The sequence below is a fragment of the Rhyacophila brunnea genome, unplaced genomic scaffold (genome assembly GCF_057557595.1).
Source record: "Rhyacophila brunnea isolate RB1 unplaced genomic scaffold, BYU_Rbru_1.0 scaffold_15, whole genome shotgun sequence".
NCBI lineage: Eukaryota > Metazoa > Arthropoda > Insecta > Trichoptera > Rhyacophilidae > Rhyacophila > Rhyacophila brunnea.
This window is the reverse complement of record NW_028232806.1, coordinates 27,601,005-27,621,649: the sequence shown is the minus strand read 5'-3', so window position 1 is coordinate 27,621,649 and position 20,645 is coordinate 27,601,005. Positions and strand designations below refer to the sequence as shown.

General features: G+C 34.4%; 1 protein-coding gene across 1 annotated transcript; it reads left to right on the top strand.

Moving 5' to 3' along the window:
* Window positions 1-6,101: 6,101 nt before the first annotated feature.
* Window positions 6,102-19,629, top strand: LOC147075091 (tRNA (adenine(37)-N6)-methyltransferase). The gene is made up of 9 exons (XM_085942889.1): window positions 6,102-6,238; window positions 6,330-6,427; window positions 8,680-8,923; window positions 11,086-11,243; window positions 11,492-11,734; window positions 12,029-12,218; window positions 16,293-16,375; window positions 16,461-16,567; window positions 17,159-19,629. The coding sequence occupies exons 1-9, from the start codon at window positions 6,153-6,155 to the stop codon at window positions 17,354-17,356; spliced, it is 1,407 nt and encodes a 468-aa protein (XP_085799015.1). The 5' UTR covers window positions 6,102-6,152; the 3' UTR covers window positions 17,357-19,629.
* The last annotated feature ends 1,016 nt before the right edge of the window (window positions 19,630-20,645 follow it).

Genomic DNA, 20,645 nt, shown 5'->3' with positions numbered 1-20,645 from the left:
TTATTTCATAAATATACGTAGGTATTAAGAATAATTAGTTTCTCAGCATTGATCATTTTATCAGAAGCCTTGCCATTAAATTCATCCCTAGCATAAAAAAATCATTGACCTAGCTTTATTAAAAAAGAACATCCATAAAGCACTTACCTACTTATATTAAAGTCACGCATAATAATAATTAAATACCTATAAATCATTAATTCCAAGCCATTCAATCCAGCGCATCATCCTACACCCCCCCCCCCCCTTTCAGAGGTGACAATACGTGCGCAATCAATATGAAATGTCGTAAAAAGAGTATTACGGCATTACAGCTATTGGCCAATGCGCCATAACACTTAATAAATACAAATGTATAAAAATATCTCAATTACAAATAACAATAAAAAGACAGCATGTGTAAATATTAATGAAATATGATAATTTATACAATTATAAATTTAATCTATTTAATACGTCCACAAACATTATATAGTTAATAAAAAACAAATCAACCTTTATGGTGCCATCAAATAAGCTAATTGCACGATACACAGCATCATGAAACATAACATCTGTCCTGCGACGAGGTATCTTGAAGACCGTGGAGCCACGAGTGATATTGGTGGGAACATGAAAATTAATATTTGCCAGTATATACGGATTGTAAATGAACCCACGAAGAAGTAAAAAGAAATGCTTTAAAAGAACAATCACTCTTCGGGTAGACAGGGATTGCATTGATAGCATACCCAGAAGAAAACGAGTCGGGAAATTCATTTTATTGTCATTATCATAAGGAAAGAACCCGTATGTTCTTAAGTAGAGAAATCTAAGAAATCTATTGTGGACTCGATCCAACTTAATTGTGTGAATGGACCTATTAGGACTCCAAATAATGCTGGCATATTCAAGAATACTCAACTCAAATGATACGTATGATGTACGTAGCACTCGGACGTTTTCAAATGATTTTGAAACCCTCATTACAAAACCAAGCATTTTGCAAGATCTAGTACTGATGTCAAGAATATGCTGATTGAAAGTGAACTTTGCATCATACAATACACCCAAATCTTTTATCTCCGTTACCCTACTCAATATTATACCAGACAATGTGTATGGGAACAATAAGGTGTGCCTTGAACGACTGAATGAAATAATATTACATTTGGAGGTAGCGAATTCAAGTTTATTCAATATAGACCATTGCGAGATAGCATCTAGGTCAGACTGCATCATCGCACAGCATAATGGGGTTTCAATAGTTCGAAAAAGTTTAAGATCATCTGCGAATAGCAAACAAGAAGAATTGGTTATAACTTTGACAATATCATCAAAAAATATTAAAAACAAAATTGGGCCAAGATTTGAACCTTGAGGAACACCAGAGTTTGTTCTAAAAATCCGCGATTCATTCCCATGGTAATCAACACATTGACGGCGATTTTTCAAATAAGAAGCAAAAAAACATATTATACTATATGACGCGCCAAATGTACAAAGCTTTTGTAATAAAATATCGTGATCAACACGATCAAATGCCTTGGAAATATATGTGTACACAGAATCAACTTGAATTGACTTATCCATAGAATTTGAAATAAAATTATTATACACTATAAGACTTGTTACTGTGGACCGCCTAAGTCGAAAACCATGCTGCGAATCGGAGAGGCGAGAGTCTATTTGACCGTTGATGTTTATATGTAATATCGATTCAAATAATTTACATGGAGCCGAAAGAACTGCTATTGGCCTATAGTTAGAGATCTCTGATCTAGATCCCTTTTTATGAAGTGGCCTTAGGCGGGTTATTTTCCATGCATCAGGAAAAGTGCTGGATGCTATGATTAAATTAAATATATGTTTAAGCGGAAAGGATGTATGTTCGTCACAGCCCTTAACAACATAAGGTGGCAAGCCATCTGGACCAAATGAACTTTTGGGAGACAAATTTGAAAACCCATATTCCATATTTTTCTCGTCAAAAGCTGAGATTTGAATATCTTGCGTTGCAGTCGAAGGACCAGCAGAATCGGGGTCAAGTAGCGGTTCTATTGAGCTATAAAGTGATTCAAAATGCTTAGCAAATGCATCAGATATACCATGGTTCTCTATAGGATCATTATTCAACGTCATAATGGTATTGTCTTTTGTAGTACTACTGGAACTAACCGAATGAGACAGGAAAATTTACTATAATCTGCAGTCCGTCTATGTTTTTTCCACAGTGCGTGATAATATGCCTTTGACCTCAGATTATAAATAATTTCTGGCGTAAACCACTTAGGATATGAGTACTTTGGTAGATGAACGAGCCGGCGAGGGAAACAGGAGTCCAGACTGTTATAAAATTTATTATAGAAAATATCTAATGCCGTGTTTACATCAATTTGTTCATATAAAGAGGTCCAATCTGTAGTACTCAAAGAATTATACAACGCTAAAAAATTTCCATTTGAAAAATTCCATTGCGGATTATGCCTATTCAGTGGAGGAATCGACGAATCATTTCTGTGCGATACATGCTTAAAAGATACAATTGTGCAAGTAGAGGGATGATAGACATCTTCAGGAACGAGAAGCTCGTCACACTCGCTGACCACCGTGCAACCAACGTTAGATAGCACCAAATCAAGCGTCCGACCGAGACTATTTTTCACAGAAGAAAATTGTTTTAAATTAAATAAATTATTAAAGCTGGTATAATCAGATTCAATTATACCAGCGGAATACAAATTAAAATCTCCCAAAATAATAAGTTTTTTGTTGGGCAGTACCAAATTTTCTATTATGTGAAAAAAGTCACTGTATGTAGTCAAATGTATGTCTTGTATAGTATAAATTATCATTATTTTTCATCACTTTTACCCACTGGGGCCTGCGAAAAATTAAAAAATGAATAAGTTAGCCCTTCTTTCAATTCGTAGAAATGGAACTGGAACCAACTAATTATTTTGTAACCGGGACAAAGATCCTTGATTCTGAATCATGAAAACCCTGAACTGGAACCGGAACCTTTAACATTTAGTTCCAAAGGTTCGATTATTTTATTATTTGTGGTCATAATCACATGACGTTATTATACATTCCAATAAATTGTTTTACAATTCTTTTTTACTAGAGTACCTACCTATGTAGTTGAAAATCTATAAATTGTGGTGTCCACATTTTTTTATAGACACCTACATTTTGCGCTTTAAAATTTAAAAAAATTTCTATAATATACATAATATTACATATAAATGACAAGATATAATAATATGTAGGTTTTTTAAAGAACTAGAACCGAACCTATAAAAAGTTGAGGGTTCTAACAGGTCTGCGGTTAATTTTTCAAGATTCAAATATGTTTTCTAAAAATCCACCATAGGTAGGTACCAGTAAATATTTTAAACAGAGGATAACTGCACGGAGGTCCGAAACTAATGCATCGGCAGCGAGAGATAAACTCAAATTACATTGGCACCGACCGTCTGCCACAATCGCCACCGATCATGAAAAATCACTTTAGAGTCGTTCCCTAGAATTGTGATTGTGAATTCCTATTTAATGGGCACAATCGTATCGAAGAATAGCGAGGACATGAAAATATTCGAATTAACCCTGAGCTTTCAAGTGGGACTGCACGTAGCGTGTCCTGTCTTGCATTTGATATAACTATCGTGAGGGGAAGAGGAGGGTGTTGGATGTGGTAGGTAGGTTGACTTCAATGAATAGAAGGTGGATGCGTGATTAAGTAAATGCCCTATTTATTTCCCTCAACAATAAATGATACAACTATTACAGACAGTACATTGATAGTTAAAAATGAGTTTGACACAAAGAGATTGAAAGACTAATCTCTTTGGTTTGACAATTAGATTACGAAGATGCGTTATGAGAAAAATTACTATTCGTTGATCAGAGGTTCGACTGTACGTTAGAATGATTTTATGACGTGTGTTATGAGATCTCTCGTACCCCGAGCTTTTATACCGATTTCAAACAAAGGAAATCCATTGATGGCTTGGGGCACACGACCTGAAGAGGCATGTCATTGTTTATTGCATGACCTAAGCAGGGTTTACGCAAATATGACACTTTCAGCATTTCCTCGTTGCATTATAAAATAATTAACAATACATTTCCTAATACAAAGTTGCTATGACTGCATTCCTACTTGCGATAATAATGATTTGTATTATTCTGCTCGCATTCCAAATTATTACAAACAGCTAAATTATCAAGAAAATATTATGTGTTATTATGAAATTGTCGTCGGGCAAATAACTCAGACCGGTTGATTGCCCTCAGTACGTGCCGTCAACAAGATTTCGTAACTGATATTATAAGTCTTTCTTATTGACTATATTCTTACAAAGTAGCATGGTTATTAGGTACTTACTTAAACAAACTATCATGACTTATATATACTATGATGGTAGATCCATGATACACCCACATAACAACACAAGATTGACGTTCTCATGATGATGGCTGCCCAGTGACGTCCCGTGGGGGTAGGCAGATTGAGCGTCGTTTGGGGGCGGCAGTTATTCGAAAGGCGGCAAATCGAGGATAATCATTAGCAATACCTATGTAGAAATAGCTGCCTAAGCTTAGTAATAACTATTAATTAACATAAAAGGTTTAACAGGACTGTAGTTTTTTTTTGTCGGATTTGCGATGCCTAGCTTACTTCCGTCGTCCTTGGACGTCATGTCCTTAAAGACCAGCAGTGATACGCGCAGATTTGCAAATTATATTTGAATTATCGGTAGGTACATACTTACCTAATTTAAAATGTATCGAAAAATATTTTTGCCAGTCACTCGCGAGTTTTGGAAGTTATCAGGTTTTTTTTTAAATGCATCTATGCAAATTGTCTGTCGAAGCAAAAATGCCATTTAAGGGGTACATGCTCAGCGTAGGTCAAAATATAGGGACGTAGGGACGGAAGACGGAGGGAGGGAGAGAAATATAGGGACGTAGGGACATAAATTATACTAATGGTTTTATAAATGCATTTAAAAATTAATAAATGTAAAAAATCTTAACACCACTGCACATTTATGTACTGAAATATGACTATATTCTAAAACATTAGAGCGAGAGGTTTAAAAGAATACTATTTTATGTAATAAAAATACGTTATGCAGTCATGAAATGTTTAAAATAAATATAAAGGATAATAAGGCTTCAAAATTATACAAATAGATTATCTACAACGTTTAAGGAATGTCCAGAATCATGCTTTGAAAATAGAATAAAAGCTCCGTTTTGACCCATGCATGCCGAGCACGTCCGCCCTTAAATAAAATTAGATTTAGTGGTAATTATATTTTGTTAGTAGGTAATGTATATACAACACATTTCTTAGACATTGGAGTCATGAAAGGATGATAAAAAATATGAAGATGGGGCGACATTTTAATCTTGCCTAAGGGCGGCATTTTGTCTAGGGACGTCACTGTGGCTGCCTGATTTTATTGATTATTTTAACAGACAATAATAATACAAAACAAACATAATATCCTAGTAAATTTAATATGCAACTCGTTTACTTATAATTGTAGACACTAGCAACTGAGTGTATAATATTATGAACCAATCAAACAAAGTGTTAACGTGATTGAGTCGGTACCTAACTGAATCATTCCGTGTAATTGCTATTTATTTTAAAGTCGACGATTGCTCACGTTTGTTGAATCTGGTTGGGTTTGCGAGTCTACTGATGACGTAATTAGACCTTTGGGCTCAGTCAGTAAGATTCCAAAAACAAATATTTACTGTTGTAAGTCCACTTAAAATTTTATAAAAAAAACAATGAAACAAAGGAACTAATAAATTCTAAATGATCAGTGAAGGAAAATCATGCAATATTTTTTTGCGCATAAATGTGAAAAATTAACGATACATATAAATATATATATAGGTAATATAAAACATACTATTAATTATTGAGATATTGATTTTTAATTTCAGTAGACCGGTTTTTTTCAAAATGGTTTAAATGCTGCAATGATGACTTTATAATGTACTACGGTTCAAGTGTCCATAATATTCAAACTAAAAAATATATAATATATTATTATGGCTACACCACAAACAAAAATGTACTGAATTTAACTGTCAATCTGATATTGACAGCTAAACGTTATTGACCGATTTTATACCAACAACGGGAAATGGAAATGCCAAATGAAAACAATCCAGAGCTCGATATTCTCTTGAGTCAGCTCTCACTCGCTCGGAATGAAATTAAAAACCTCAGGTTCGAACATAATGTCATGACTGAAATGAGTTTTAAGTCATTGTTTCAACTTGCGACTGCGATAAATAATAAATGCGAAAATGTTTTTCAGGCAGCAGCTGGTATCTTTAAAACATGCTCACAGAAAAGATGTAGAAGAAATAACGAATGCCATCAAAACGTTCGCGTGCACTAAATGCGTTAATACTGGTAAAGTATCATTATTATTTTGATTAAAGAATTGTGATCATATTTTGACGAATCTCTACTTTTCTTGACTGAAACAATACGTTAATGATTACAATATTTTATACCCATAAATTGACATTTTTAAATGTAGAAATCAAAATGAACGGTACTGTTCGGTTATCAGGAATACAGCGGAAAACACATTTTGAAAATACCCGATATACGGGATTATTTGTTAGTTTGGGTTAGTTTAGGTTAGGTTAGGTTGGGTTAGGTTAGGTTTGGTTAGGTTAACCAAATAATCCAGTTTATCAGCTATTTTCAAAATGTGTTTTCCGCTGTATTCCTGATAACCGAACAGTACCAAATGAACTTATATGTCAGTGTTAGACCAATTTAAGACTAATTATATGTCAACATAATCGTCATCCCAATGTTCATTATGGGCTTGATGAAATAGCACCCAATTATACATATTTTTAAACATAAGCAAACGTATATTCCCGGGTTAATTATTTAAAGAATATGTATGGTAATTTATAGTACTCCATATCGTCATTGAGGTTAACGTGTTTTGAGACCAAAAAACCAAACCAAAACCTGTAATAACAACATACTGTAACCCATAACTAAGGAGCTTGTGTTAGGTTTTGGGTTTTTCAGTAGGCTCAATCACAAAAACTATATGGAGTACTATAACTTTACCAAGAATATTTCTCACACGAGCGACGGTTTGGTGACTACTGGTCTAGCTGGCTGTACATATTATCGATACCTCAGTTCCAAAGTATAACAAGTCAAAAATTTGCAGTTTTGAGTAAATGCTTAGAATACAGAGATCTACCAGTTCTAAAATGTAACAAGTGATAATCTGTGATTATTTCAGAATGACTGTGGTTATTATTCTTTATAATTATACATTAATCCTGTGGAAACCTCTGGCTTATAGGGTCGTGGGTTCTAGGTTCGAATCTGGGTCTAGCAAGTTCACATATTGTTTTTCAATTTGTGTGTAAATCAGGGTATGGACCTAATAGGTTGAGCAAGTGGCTGACATCCATTTCTCGTAAAAAACAAAATCTGTTAATACAAACCTCTACTCTGTGGAGGCTCATATGATCATATTAGGATCGGACATGGTCGAAAAAAAAAATCTTGTTTCCCAATAATTGTCTCAGAACTATGATTTTTAGATGTTAAATTTTAATAATTGTTATAGTTGGAAATGCACTAACAATCAAATGAATGCACTCATTTGTAACCGATAAAATAATTAATCAAAGGATTTTGATCTGACTCATATCTATAACAAAATGCCAGTTCAATTATTATTTTTTATTTACCATCTCCAATCCTAAGAAGATCATATGGGCCTCCACAGCGTGGAGGTTGTATTAACAGATTTTTGTTTTTTACGAGAAATGAATGTTAGCCACTTGCTCAACCAATTAGGTCCATACTCTAGATCAAAACACACATTGTAAAATTGTGTGATTTTTTTCCAGACCCGGGATTTCAACCTGGGAGTACATATACATATTTTTTATCATCCTTTCATTACTCCAATATCTAAGAAATGTGTTATATGGATACATTACTAACAAAATATTATATACCACTAAAACATACAAAATTAAATTTAGATATAAAAAGCGAATAAATAATATAGATACTTAATATAAGTTAGACACTTACCCAAATCTCCAGAGTCTGAGGTCCTATTTGGTTGATATTTCTGACACGCTTGGCATTACACAGATTTATTATTTTCACACCATTTTTGTATGATATTATTATACAACATGTCAACAAAATAATTTTCTTTTTTGTTTATTAAAAATACACTATTAATTTAGGTAATTATAAGGTATACTTATTGATTTACTTTAAAGAACTTCTCCTCCTCGAAGAAGTCCTCGACATTTTTTGTTTTCATTTAGCTCTGTTCAGTATAACATGTATTGACCATAAGGCATACAGATAGAAATGTGAAAGCAAATCTAAAAAATCAGAGAAGCTCAACCAGTGAGCTGATTTTTTTAATGGAAAAATATTTTCGATATTACTAAGTTTAGGTAGCTATTTCTATACTCGTATATACCAGATAATTCTCCTCGATTTGCCGACCTTCAAGTAACTGCTGCCCGTAAGCGACGCTCAATCTGCCTACCCCCATGGGACGTCACTGCATGGTGCATTCTAGTATATATTCATTTAACTAAATTTATTCTGTCCACTGTCAAAAAAAAAAAAAAATATTCTGTCCACTGCAGCAACTCCTTCTACCAGCAATGGTCCAAACACAAGTCGCGTCTTGGACTCAGAACAGTCATCATTCGAGAATGATCTACCGATCCATGTAATCGGTCGAATAGAGACGGGATTTTCCAGCAAAAGGGGCGTGCCTCGGCAGCCTGGTATCTTGGCGCAGTCTCAGGGTATCATCAGACTCGACAACCGACTCCTCACTAATCCCAATCATGCTCTGGAAGGACTGGAACACTTTTCTCATATGTGGTGGGTATATCGACATTATGAGTCAGATAATTCGATTTCATGGTAATCTAGAACATAGGCTCTCCATCAATATATTACTATGTAGGTATATGCTAGCCTGATTGAATTTGCAGTTGGAATTGTATTTTAATGCGAAACTCTGGTATGTACTATATAAACAAGAGTGAAACAAATTTTGTTAATGTTGCCAGTGTACATTGATAATTTCCCATCACCTAAAAGTCGGATCATTTGCTCGTGGATGATCTACGTATATTGGTTCTGTGAATGTGTCATTCGGAATGTGAGGCATGCACTATTTACGTTTACACATTTACCAAATACTTATCTATAGCATGGAGTAATTCAGTAATAGCATGGGGTAATTTTGAGGGTTAATTATAGACTACCAAACGATTTAAGATACTTAAGCTTTCTCATCATACATACTTCTTGCCTTTAGCCGTCTTAAAAGAAATGTGGTACATAACCTATCGTCGCTGTAGGATTGGTTTGCCGAATAGACCAAATGTTTAGGAGATGAAAAACAAATTTCATAATCCTATATTTAAATACATGGAGATATTTAAATTGTTGTTTTTACAGCATATGAATGATGTATTCATTACCATTACTAAGTAATTTAAATAAAAAGATGGTTCTGGTTCATTTAGATACAAAAAAACATTCTGCATTAAAAGGTCGATTTCGACAAAAACGGATATTCGGCAAACCAATCCTATAGCGACGCTATGTTAATTAACATAAAAAACGAAACTATCATGGTAGGAGTTAATTTATTACCGCGATTATAAAACTCCATTTTTCATTTACATTCTCACGGGTCCAGACATGAAAATTTTACCATATAAATGCCATGAGTGCATTGATTTGCTCTATGCAATCATTAACACCAGGCCGACCTTAGAAAATTAGAACAATACAGATGCTTTACTATAAAATCTGTTAGCCGGCTCGCACATCTAAACTTGTTTTGTCTGCAACATGCCGAATATGTCGATGTGACGTAATCGTTATTCATAAAACACACGTTATCTTATGGACCTTCGCACGCTGCTGGAATGAAATATTTTAGTTTGAAAAAAAATTTTGCAACAAATCTCATGCGATTCAGGCTGCCTGTCGCTCACCGTCCGAGTTGCGGTTACGCACACGCTATGAGTTAGCCATTCGGGCCATTTGTATTCAGATGTCAACCTCGGCGGTCGCCATATCTCATACATATCCACTTCCAAAATGGCAGATGAGCACAACATTTACTGCGTTCAAAAATATCCGTGTATATATGACTATACTAGGAGATGTGCCTAATTGACGGATGAACACAATATTTTTGCCTACTTCAATATCTGCGGTACCAATACATCATAATCCCTGTTTCAGCGTTTGATACTCTGATGGCATTTTTGGTGTTTGACTACTTTAAACGTTTCGAGAGGCTATGCGCGTCGCTGTCGCTAGGCTCCTATGTGCGCGGTCAAATATGCAACATGCTTGCGAAATTCCTACAAGGTTTAATTTATGACTGTGCTGCAGACGAGATGAGTTTAGATGTGCGAGCGGGCTTACATTTTTCATGATCTAAAATATTGAACACAGAAACATCTTTTAGAATAATTTATAATTTTAATAAAACACAATTTATAATAACCGTTTGTTTTATTTTATATCAGTTGAAAATGTCCCTCTGAGGCGGACGAAACTAGTACAATTATTTAATAAAAAAAGTGGATTCAATACAAAAAAATTGTTTTCTGCTAAATTTATTAATAGGTAGGTACTATGAATTGACAGTTACTTAAGACAATTAAAATTTTTTTGGAATGATATAGAAATACTAAGCCGTGCCAGATTGTAAAGATAATAGCACCGATTATACACATAATGGAGATTTAAATAAGTGCTTCGTTAATGCAGGGAAAAAAATTGCGGCCTACGTGTACCACCATAATACTTGGTGTGTAGAAAAGTTTAACCTGTTCATGCCAATAACCATGTGTAATAGGCAATTTTATGTATCGGGTGTGACCGCTATTAGAAAAATATTGAAAATGTTTGATTCTACTATAATAAATAAAACAGATACTTTGTCACGTTCAATTCTCTGTTTATCGATTGATGGTAAAAAAATGTCATTAGTTTTTATTGTTTACCATTTTCAGGATCATATTTTATTTCCATGCCAATGAGAGCACGCACATTAGAGCCAAGGTGGCGCCACCCAGACTCAACGGAATTAAAACAGGAGTGTTCGCCACGAGGTCACCACATCGGCCGAGTCCCTTGGGCCTGTCGCTTGTCAAAATTGACAGCATACAAGGTAAGAGTGTAATAAATGTCAATGTTTTTCAAACTTTAAATAATGAAACTACCATATTTTTTTTTTCACTTTCTTCAGAAAGAAACAATTGTTGATAAATTGAAATAATATGATTGTGTGTTTCCTACTAGTCTACTATGTTTTGTAATGGTGCTATTTTTGGTTTCCTATAAGTGGAAATCAGATTTCCAATGTACATAAAATGTAAATTTTTGTAAATGCCCACAGTATATATTTATATATTTCAGACGATTGTGTATATTTCTCCGGCGTGGATATGGTGGATGAAACTCCGGTACTGGATTTGAAGCCGTACATTCCTCAGTATGACATTCCGTATCCCGTCACCAGAATTCCTCACGGAGGTGTCTTGCCCGCCGGTGACGCCTCAGATCTCAACTGGCAGAGACTGCCACGGGAGTCAGACGGACGCTCTGAAGACGGTGACTCCATTTTGCAGGATCAGTCCGATACAGACTTTGACTTTCAAGGTATTATATATTAATTATTATTGAATTAATTAACTTTTCAATAGTGGTGACATTATGGAGGGTTACTTCTAATATGAATTATGAAATTTTAATCTCTCAGTTAATCCCTCTGTATCAATAGATGCCTCACAGTTCAATGTTAGAATGCGCATCTATGAAATAGTGGATATTAGTTTGAATCCTACAATTGATTGATGGTAAAAATGTAGGCTATGCTTTAAAATAATTTTAAATGATTTTCCACTATTCAATTTGTTGTACTACATAAATTGAGTAAATAATTATCTTCTATAGATCGTCTGTTGGTGGGTGAAGCATCACAGTCGTCCAACGATCACGTGGACGGGTCAAGCATTTCAAATCAAAGCGGACAGGACTTGAGCAGTGCAAGAGTGCTTGACGGCCGCAGTTCTGATGATGTCTTCATAAATGCTTCCCAGGAGATGTCCGCTGGCGCTGAACATAACCGGCACACTTACAACAGGTCAGGCAATTTTAGTCTCAATAAAAGTGTAGCGTTCCGCTCAACTCAGTCATGACTCAGCCCATTGCAGGCCTCGGTTGACACCTAAACTACATCTTATTTAATCAACTCAAATAAATGGAAGACAAATGTGTTCACACGTGTTTCACTGATCACTCACCTCCACCAACAAATCCCTCAAATGAATAGGTACAGTTTGAAAATGTTTTTATATTTAGTAGGCCATATAATATTTGAAAGTACTTAATAAGAGATGTTGTATGTATACTAAAGTCTTTTGTATTTTATTCTATAGTGTTTAATGTGGAACATGTTTATTGTAGTTCAAGATTATTTTTCATTTTCAGTTATCCGACCCGTCTGCAATCAACTATAGGTTGCATACTCAGGATTGCATATTATGTTAACCCTCCTCCCGCTAACGGCATCTAGAAATGCCCATGATAGTTAAACCGTTCACCGCTAAGGGCATCCAGAAGTGCCCATAAGTTTCTACCTCCGTATTTTCGTAATTCGGCGAGTAATACAGTCGAAATTTGTTTGAAAAACTAGCTGGGTTATTCCTTTACTGACATCTGTGACTTTTTTTCAATAAGACTTTTTAGATAATTCGAAATTAAGCAAAGACACATACCCTGTCGATATTGGAGTAAAACAGATTTCCAATGATTGGTTTCAAAATTTACCGCTAGTTGCTTTGCGCAATTTGCGCCGGCGCGAATTGATGTTAATGATCTCATACATGAAATCGGCTAGTGCGGTGATAATTTTCAACAGTCGATTGCTTTCGTGTTGTGATTGATACATTTCAAAGTTTTTTACGGTTTTCTATAAAATTATTATTGATGCGCCATTCTGTTAATAATTAATTATGTGCGTTAATTCTTTAAATGAAAAGTGATTTTATGAATTAAATCAGTGGTTGTAAAGTGAAAACGAAATTATTAACACATAAATAATTTAAAATTCCTATAATAAATCTTTTGTACTGTATGGAAATACATACGAAAAATTGAGAATAAGTAAATAATAATCTGTAAAATATTTAAATTTAAATTAAAAAATGTAGAATAGATTTTCAAAATTCACGGCCACTCATTTTTATTTCAAGGAAAGTGATGATTAAAATTCTTCTCATTTTAGTTGAATAAAGAACTAAGATTAAAATTTAATATTATTGTGTAGTGAATTAAAACTTTAAATTTCCTCAAAACTGTTAAGTTATAATAGCATATTTAGTGTTTAAATAAAAATGTCTATCCCTGATGTTGAATGTTTGGATTCGGACTATGAGATGGAAAGTGATAATGAAGAAGCTGCGCTAGTAGAACATCCCGACGATGTTGACGAGCCTTCCAATATAGGCAGTGATGAAGGAGTGGCTGAACCGTCTACCAGTGCAGCACCAGACAGTTTACTCCAATCGTGGACTGCGGGTCCCTTCGTGCCGATCACATACGATTTTGATAGTTTCAACTCAGGCGTTAACCCTAGTGTACAGCTCAATGAAAATTCCACAGAAATGGAATTTTTTCGTCATTTTCTTAACAAAACAATAATGAATACCATAGTTAACCATACAAATAATTACCACAACCATATGCTCAACACACAAGCCCACACTCCGAATGCAAGGATCCATGCCTGGTATGATACATGCCCAGAAGAGATGAATGTTTTTTATGCTGTATCAATGTTGATGACAAGAAATCGCCATCTCACAATTGAAGAACATTGGAGTGCTGATCCATTATTAAATTCTAAAATATTTGGCCAAACTATGATAAGAGATCGGTATGAGTTGATTCTACAAATGCTACATTACTCTGATACCCAAATCCCTACTGGAGATCGTCTTTATAAAGTGCGCTCACTTCTTGACCACTGCAGAAAAATATTCAAAGAAACAATGCTACCAAACGAAAATCTCTGCATCGACGAAAGTATCATTGTTTTTAAAGGGAGATTAATATTCAAACAATTTATACCGTCAAAAAGACATAGGTTTGGAATCAAATTATTTGTGATTTGTGATGTGGAAACCGGTTATATTTTAGACTTTATTATTTATTGTGGTGTAGAAACCGAAATAAGTGATAGTGAACTTTTGGGAATATCTGGGGCTGTTGTCACCACTTTGATGAAGGATTATTTTGGTAAAGGGCATAAACTATTTTGTGATAATTGGTACAGCAGCCCAGAATTATTTCAGTTTCTACATAAAAAAAAGACAAATGCTTGCGGCACGGTACGTAAAACACGAAAGTCAATGCCAAAATTTGATAAACTGAAGAAAGGACAAGTAAAATCTCTTAACCGTGGCCCATTGCTCGTGTTAAAATGGCATGATAGGCGGGAAGTGCATATGATCAGTACCATGCACGATGACTCCATGGTACCGACAGATAAAATTAATAGGGCCACAGGACAACCCATTATAAAACCACAATGCGTTGTGGATTATAATAAAAATATGGGCACGGTAGACAAAGCTGACATGATGTTGAGCAGCCTCTCGTGTATGCGAAAGAGTCTTAAGTGGTATAAAAAGGTTGGATTCCACATCATAGATTTATTTTTATTAAATAGTAGCATACTTTACAAAGTTATCACCGGTAAAAAAATTAGTTTAGCTGAATTTCAATTAAACGTAATCCGGCAATTAATCGAAACATATGGCAGTGCCTCAAGACCATCGACATCACAAACTACTCGTGTAGTTAATAACCCAAAAAGAATTTTAAAAACAGAACTCCTAAGACATTTACCCCGTAAAATTCCTCCAACAGTAAATAAAACAAAACCATATCGAAGATGTCGTGTGTGTATTGCTTCAACTACTAAAGATAAAAAAAGAAAAATGACGAACATTATGTGTGAAGCATGTGATGTCGCTTTATGCTCTGTGCCCTGTTTTTATGACTACCATGACAAAATCAATTTTTGAAATATAGTTAAGCCATAAACATTAATTAGGTGTGACTGAAATATGAGACCAAGTTGTAAGGAAATAATATAACAATAACGATTGTGTGCGTTCTGTGTTGGTGTTAAAAAACGTGTGAACATTAATCATCGGCGCAAGTGTCTACCACTTATCCGGTATCATAGAGGCCACTTCACTCTGCGGTATGTACTCCAAGCGTGCTTTATTATGTATGACAGAATTTCTTAAAGCTCTGTTGCTTAATTTACGATCTTTTTGTTTATTTTCACATGCTGTAAAATTAAAAGGAATGTTTTATTATAGCTAGAGCCACTCAGTGGATTTTTAGGTACATTTTTAATGACGTTTCGGTATGATTTATGAATCGTAAAAATCGCAGCGCGCCCGAACAAGTACATGAGCGAAATTATGTCGCGATAAAAAGGTTAATTGACTATATGAATGACGCAAAGAATTTGGACTATAAATTAATAGAAGGTGTCTTATGCCGGGTACTCATCAGCGAGCCGTAACTGTGACCATTGCAGATACAGTAACCTGTATGGACGCCAAATAATTAATTTGCATCAAGAGTTGGTTAAAGTATCTGGAACGGTTACAGTTGCGGCTCGCTAATTAGTACCCGGCATTATACATTAATTCTGTTATTATATTTTAAATTATTTTGCAAGCGGATGAAGTATGGTTAAGTTGATAAACTCCACAAATATTAAGATCGCTTAGTTGCCATTCTGATTTTCTTACATACGCAACGGCTGCCATTTAATATGTTCATTGTGATTTCTTACTAGAGTGCAGTTAAACATAAATGGTTTTACACAAATTTTATATGATTTTCAAGCTAAATTATAATGCCGAAAAATGTAGTACTATTGGCTGCTTATCTACTCAGCATGACGGATTGTCTTTTTATACGCCCTGAAATTTGGAAAATATATGTCATAGCAGTAGTGTGAAGTTCTCTGTAAAGTCACTTGTAGCTAATTTCATATGTAGACCGGTGGCCCCTTTTTTTGCTTCAATTTCATGCAATTAGGTTCTCTCCTATAGAAGGAGGTCTTCAACGTTTTTGGAATGATATAATGAATAATTCATATTGTTGATGGTGTTTTGTTTTGTATTTGCAGATCCCCCATGCGGTCTACTTCACAGCGTGAGGCACCAGAGGGGAGTGAAGGAGGTTCACCGCAATCTCCAGTTCCATCATTAGGTTAGTTTAGCTATAACAGCAACCATAATAAATGTTGTTTCAATTAAAATGATTGTAAATCATTTATTTTCTTTGTTTATTTCAGATAATGTTCGAGTGGCCAGCTGGATCACAAATGCACCTGTCTCCAGGTTAGGCGTTCAGTTCTCCGATGATTGCGAAAGAAAAATAGAGCGACTGATCGGATCAGATGTAAGTACGATCGGGGATTTACATTTTTTTTATCAATTGTGCCCACAGTTGCTGAGCGGTAACCTGTCGGGATATAATGTCGTGTGTTTTGGGTTCGAATCCTGTGTGTTTGGACCTAATTGATTGAGTAAGTGGCTAACATCCATTGCTCGTAAAAACAAAAACCTGTTACAAAAATACAACCTGCACTCTGTGGGGCCGATATGATCCTTTTAGGATCGAATATCTCATATATTTACTATGAATTGGCTGATAAAGATGTTTTACGTTTGGTGTATTCTTTTCTATTATAGTTTTGTCCATATATTATAAAAATGATCAGCTGAAAGAAGATTTTTGTGGAAGATATGTGAAATATTTTATGAATATAAATGAATAAAATTTATATTTCTTGCTACTGTCTAAATTCAGCCCCGCATGCAATGCACTTCCTTTACAAAAGGACAAGGCAGCCCTGCGTTCTGCCACTACCATACCGGTACACAAGCCATAGAAATATACAGGGTCAATAATATGTAAACTGTTGTGATGTGTATTTCTTGACATATTGTATCTTGTGTCATTCAATATATTTTCTCCTTGTATTTTTAGGAAGATACATCGTTTGTGCGTTCCATGATTGTGGGAATCCTCTCGGAAGATCCGAGGTCGGTCTACATCCGCGAGCGCTATTCCGATGAACCCTTCACCTGCATCATCAACCGCTTGATCGTCACTTGTTTCTTCGACGACTCGGCGCACGTCTGTTTGGTGACAGATGTAGAAAATGCCGTACCTCAAGATCATTAAAAAAATTACACCTGTGCTTACATTCATATCATATTTTATTTCTATTTCGTAGTATTTATTCGTAATTTATATATAACATATCAATCAAAAGTCACTACTTACATAATATGTGTTTGTAGTGTTTTTTATTTTTATATATTGTGATAGTTTTATCTTTTTAATGCTTTTTTGTAACAACACTGTTCTATCAAAATAATGTTCCTAATTATATTATCTTCATCTATGTACATACATTGATGTTGGTTTATTATTACGATATAAACAGGGCTAAAGTTAAAACTGTAAAGGCCGGTTCGGATTAGTCGAGTGGCGAGAAATTTAGTAACTAAACATGTATGAACAGACAAATTTAGTCGAGTAATTTAGTAAAATCATTTTGTCGAGTCAATCCATTTTGTTCTATTTCTTCAGTCAAGTAGCGACCCCCACCACAAATACCAAACAAGCCACGAGACAAGTTTGAACACGTTATCTTTAGTCGGTTGTCGTAGAATTTCTTCCTCCAATTCTTTTAATATAGCCATTATAAATGAAGTTATTAACTTATTTATTTTTTGAACATACCTACATAATTTGAAAATACTCCTGAGAAATATATAAAAAGTGTTTTCAAATTATGTATGTTCAACAAAAAGAACATAAATCTTGTGAATTATTTGTTGAATAAAAAAAATAAGAATTATTTGATTACTTTTGCTTTGTTATGCTGTGCTGTGTTTATTTTGAGATGTCACTCACTAATGTACTGTGTTCGGACACTTTTCAGTCACTAAATCATTTAGTGGTAACAAAATTACTCGCCACTCAACTAATCCGAACCGGCCTTAAATGAGGAACGGGAACGAATACAAGTCACCAATGATCTACTAGTCAAGTAAATTAAATTCAAAGTTAAAAATATGCGATTGTAAATTCTACATAACTGTTTTCCAAATTCAATACATAATATGAGATTTTTTCTCAAAATTTAATAATGTATTTTTATTAAATAGCTCTTCAATATGATTTGGGTATTGGCCATGTTGTAAAGAGGTTTATTGAGAATTGCACTATATACGTGACAAATGCACTATATGGAACACGTCTCGAATATGGAAAAATACATAGTAACAATAGCTGGAAGAATAATATGTACAGTAACATTATGAGACCATTGAGAAATTATCAGTGCAAGATGCGTGACATTTTTTATTTATATTTTACTTAGGCTCTTTGAACAAATCTAATACCGGTAGGGTTTGGCCCCTAAAAAGATCAAAGACTATGCTTTATCCTTGATCATAGTCACACAGAAAAATGGTTTGAGGGGGGTCCATTTTGAATAAACATCAATATTTTTTTAATGATTTTTAAAGCGACAGGCCTAACAAAATCTTACAGGTGTCACTCACTTGAAATATAACCCACTTACAATTTAGTTTTTTATTACTTCAACCGTGGAATACCGCACTTTTCCGAGTACTTTGAGTCTATTGATGAATGTCTAGCCTGCATCTATAACTACGCGTACTCACTTATGAGTTATAGCTGCTCTTTCGCATCCACAAGTGGTTGTCGAATGCATGTGGCCTAACGGTCATAATTATTAGGATCGTTATTGTCTGTTTGTATCTTCCGCGCTATCTTGCCCTTTAGACATACTGCGTCTGAATATTTAGGCAAATATTGAATGCCCCAAATTGTTTCACCAATTCATGAGTGCCACGGGTAGACATAGCATGTCGTAGACTGCCAAGAGTGGGGGCTATCCTGTTGAGAATGTTGTTTGACAGCCAAAAGATCCGTGTCACGATTCCTCATCATGAGGTCTTGACGAAGACTAAGAAGTAATATTCCATTTATCTAAATGATTAGTTTTTTTTTCGTTTCTGCGGGTGTCTGGACCCGAAAAACTCCCTTTGTGTACACGCCTGATCCCAGCATGGATTTGATCCATTCACATCAATCATTATTAACGTGTTAATTTATTAATAGTGACGATTATTTTTATAATCTACTGGCTCAAGTATACATTCAAGTGACGTAGTGACACGAATATATTTTTTGATTTATAAAGTTCATGTGATTTTATGTGAATATAATATGTACTTAAGTTTACTGTTATTGTTTCTGAATGGTGATGTTCTACTTAATTTAGTTATTTATGAATTTATATTGTTTATACCCGATTGGGTGATGTTGTACACAAAACTCTGAATAGAGTATTAATTGTAATGACTATGAAAAAAATATCTCTTCTGTTGTAGAGAAATTGCTGTTTACAAAATAAAAGATGATACAAAGAAATGTTGTGTTTTATTAAGTCCATCACTATGAATGTTTTAAACTTTACTTGCATATCTATTCCAACATAACTTCGAAATCATACAAAATAGTGAGAAAAATCAATAGTATGAAACCAATGACATTAATATGGACGAATCATCTGGAAAAGAAAATGGCACTCACTTTATTGTCGGGTCTGCCGAATGGCATAATCTGTTCTAACGCCATGACAATAAAGGTGATATTGCTATAAATTCCTGATGCTTTTTGTTGGGTCTGCCGAATGGTTCGGTTCGAACGGGTTCGCTCAAATGAACATTGACATTAGAAACACTGCTCTAACGCCATTACAATAAAGGTCATATTGCTATAAATTACCGATGCGTGATATCGCATAATGGAAATTGCGTGACGTCTACCTATACATGCGAATTTACATGCTAGCTACTGTATTGAGTGCGTCGTCCATTAATATTGTCATTGTATGAAACAAACAAAAATAACACTTTTAACGGCGGTTCCGCCAGGTGAAGTTAAATTAGATAACTCCTCTCAATTTATTTATGACATTGTACTACGCAAGACCTCGCTCGATACATCACAAGTTCGAACTTTGAACGAAACACAAGTATTAATTAACCTTTTAGATATCTAACAGAATACATCTGTAACATATTGGGGTTATCTTGGATGTAATGAAAAGGTGTTATAGATGCATTTTAACAAATTATTTACATATTTTTGTAATGCGCTTGCGCACTAGAGAAAACGAAATGTCATTGGGTAATTTCAGTATTGCGAATATATTTTTAATTAAAAAAATGACAATGATTTTATAGATGACGATTTATGATTTACTACGGTGAGATTATCTTCACATATTTCTCACTCTAGGATCTCAGTCAAAATGAATATTCATATAGATAAAATGATATTGTATGAAAACCAAAGAACTTGTTCGAACATTTTAACATTAAAACTAATTACCAAATTGTTATAAATTTTAAAACAAAATGACAAACAA

Coding starts and splice junctions, on each gene's coding strand:
- LOC147075091 (XM_085942889.1), top strand. CDS start 6,153: ATGGAAATGCCAAATGAAAACAATCCAGAGCTCGATATTCTCTTGAGT. Junction 11,735..12,028: donor TACAGACTTTGACTTTCAAG/GTATTATATATT, acceptor TATCTTCTATAG/ATCGTCTGTTGGTGGGTGAA. Junction 12,219..16,292: donor AACCGGCACACTTACAACAG/GTCAGGCAATTT, acceptor TTGTATTTGCAG/ATCCCCCATGCGGTCTACTT.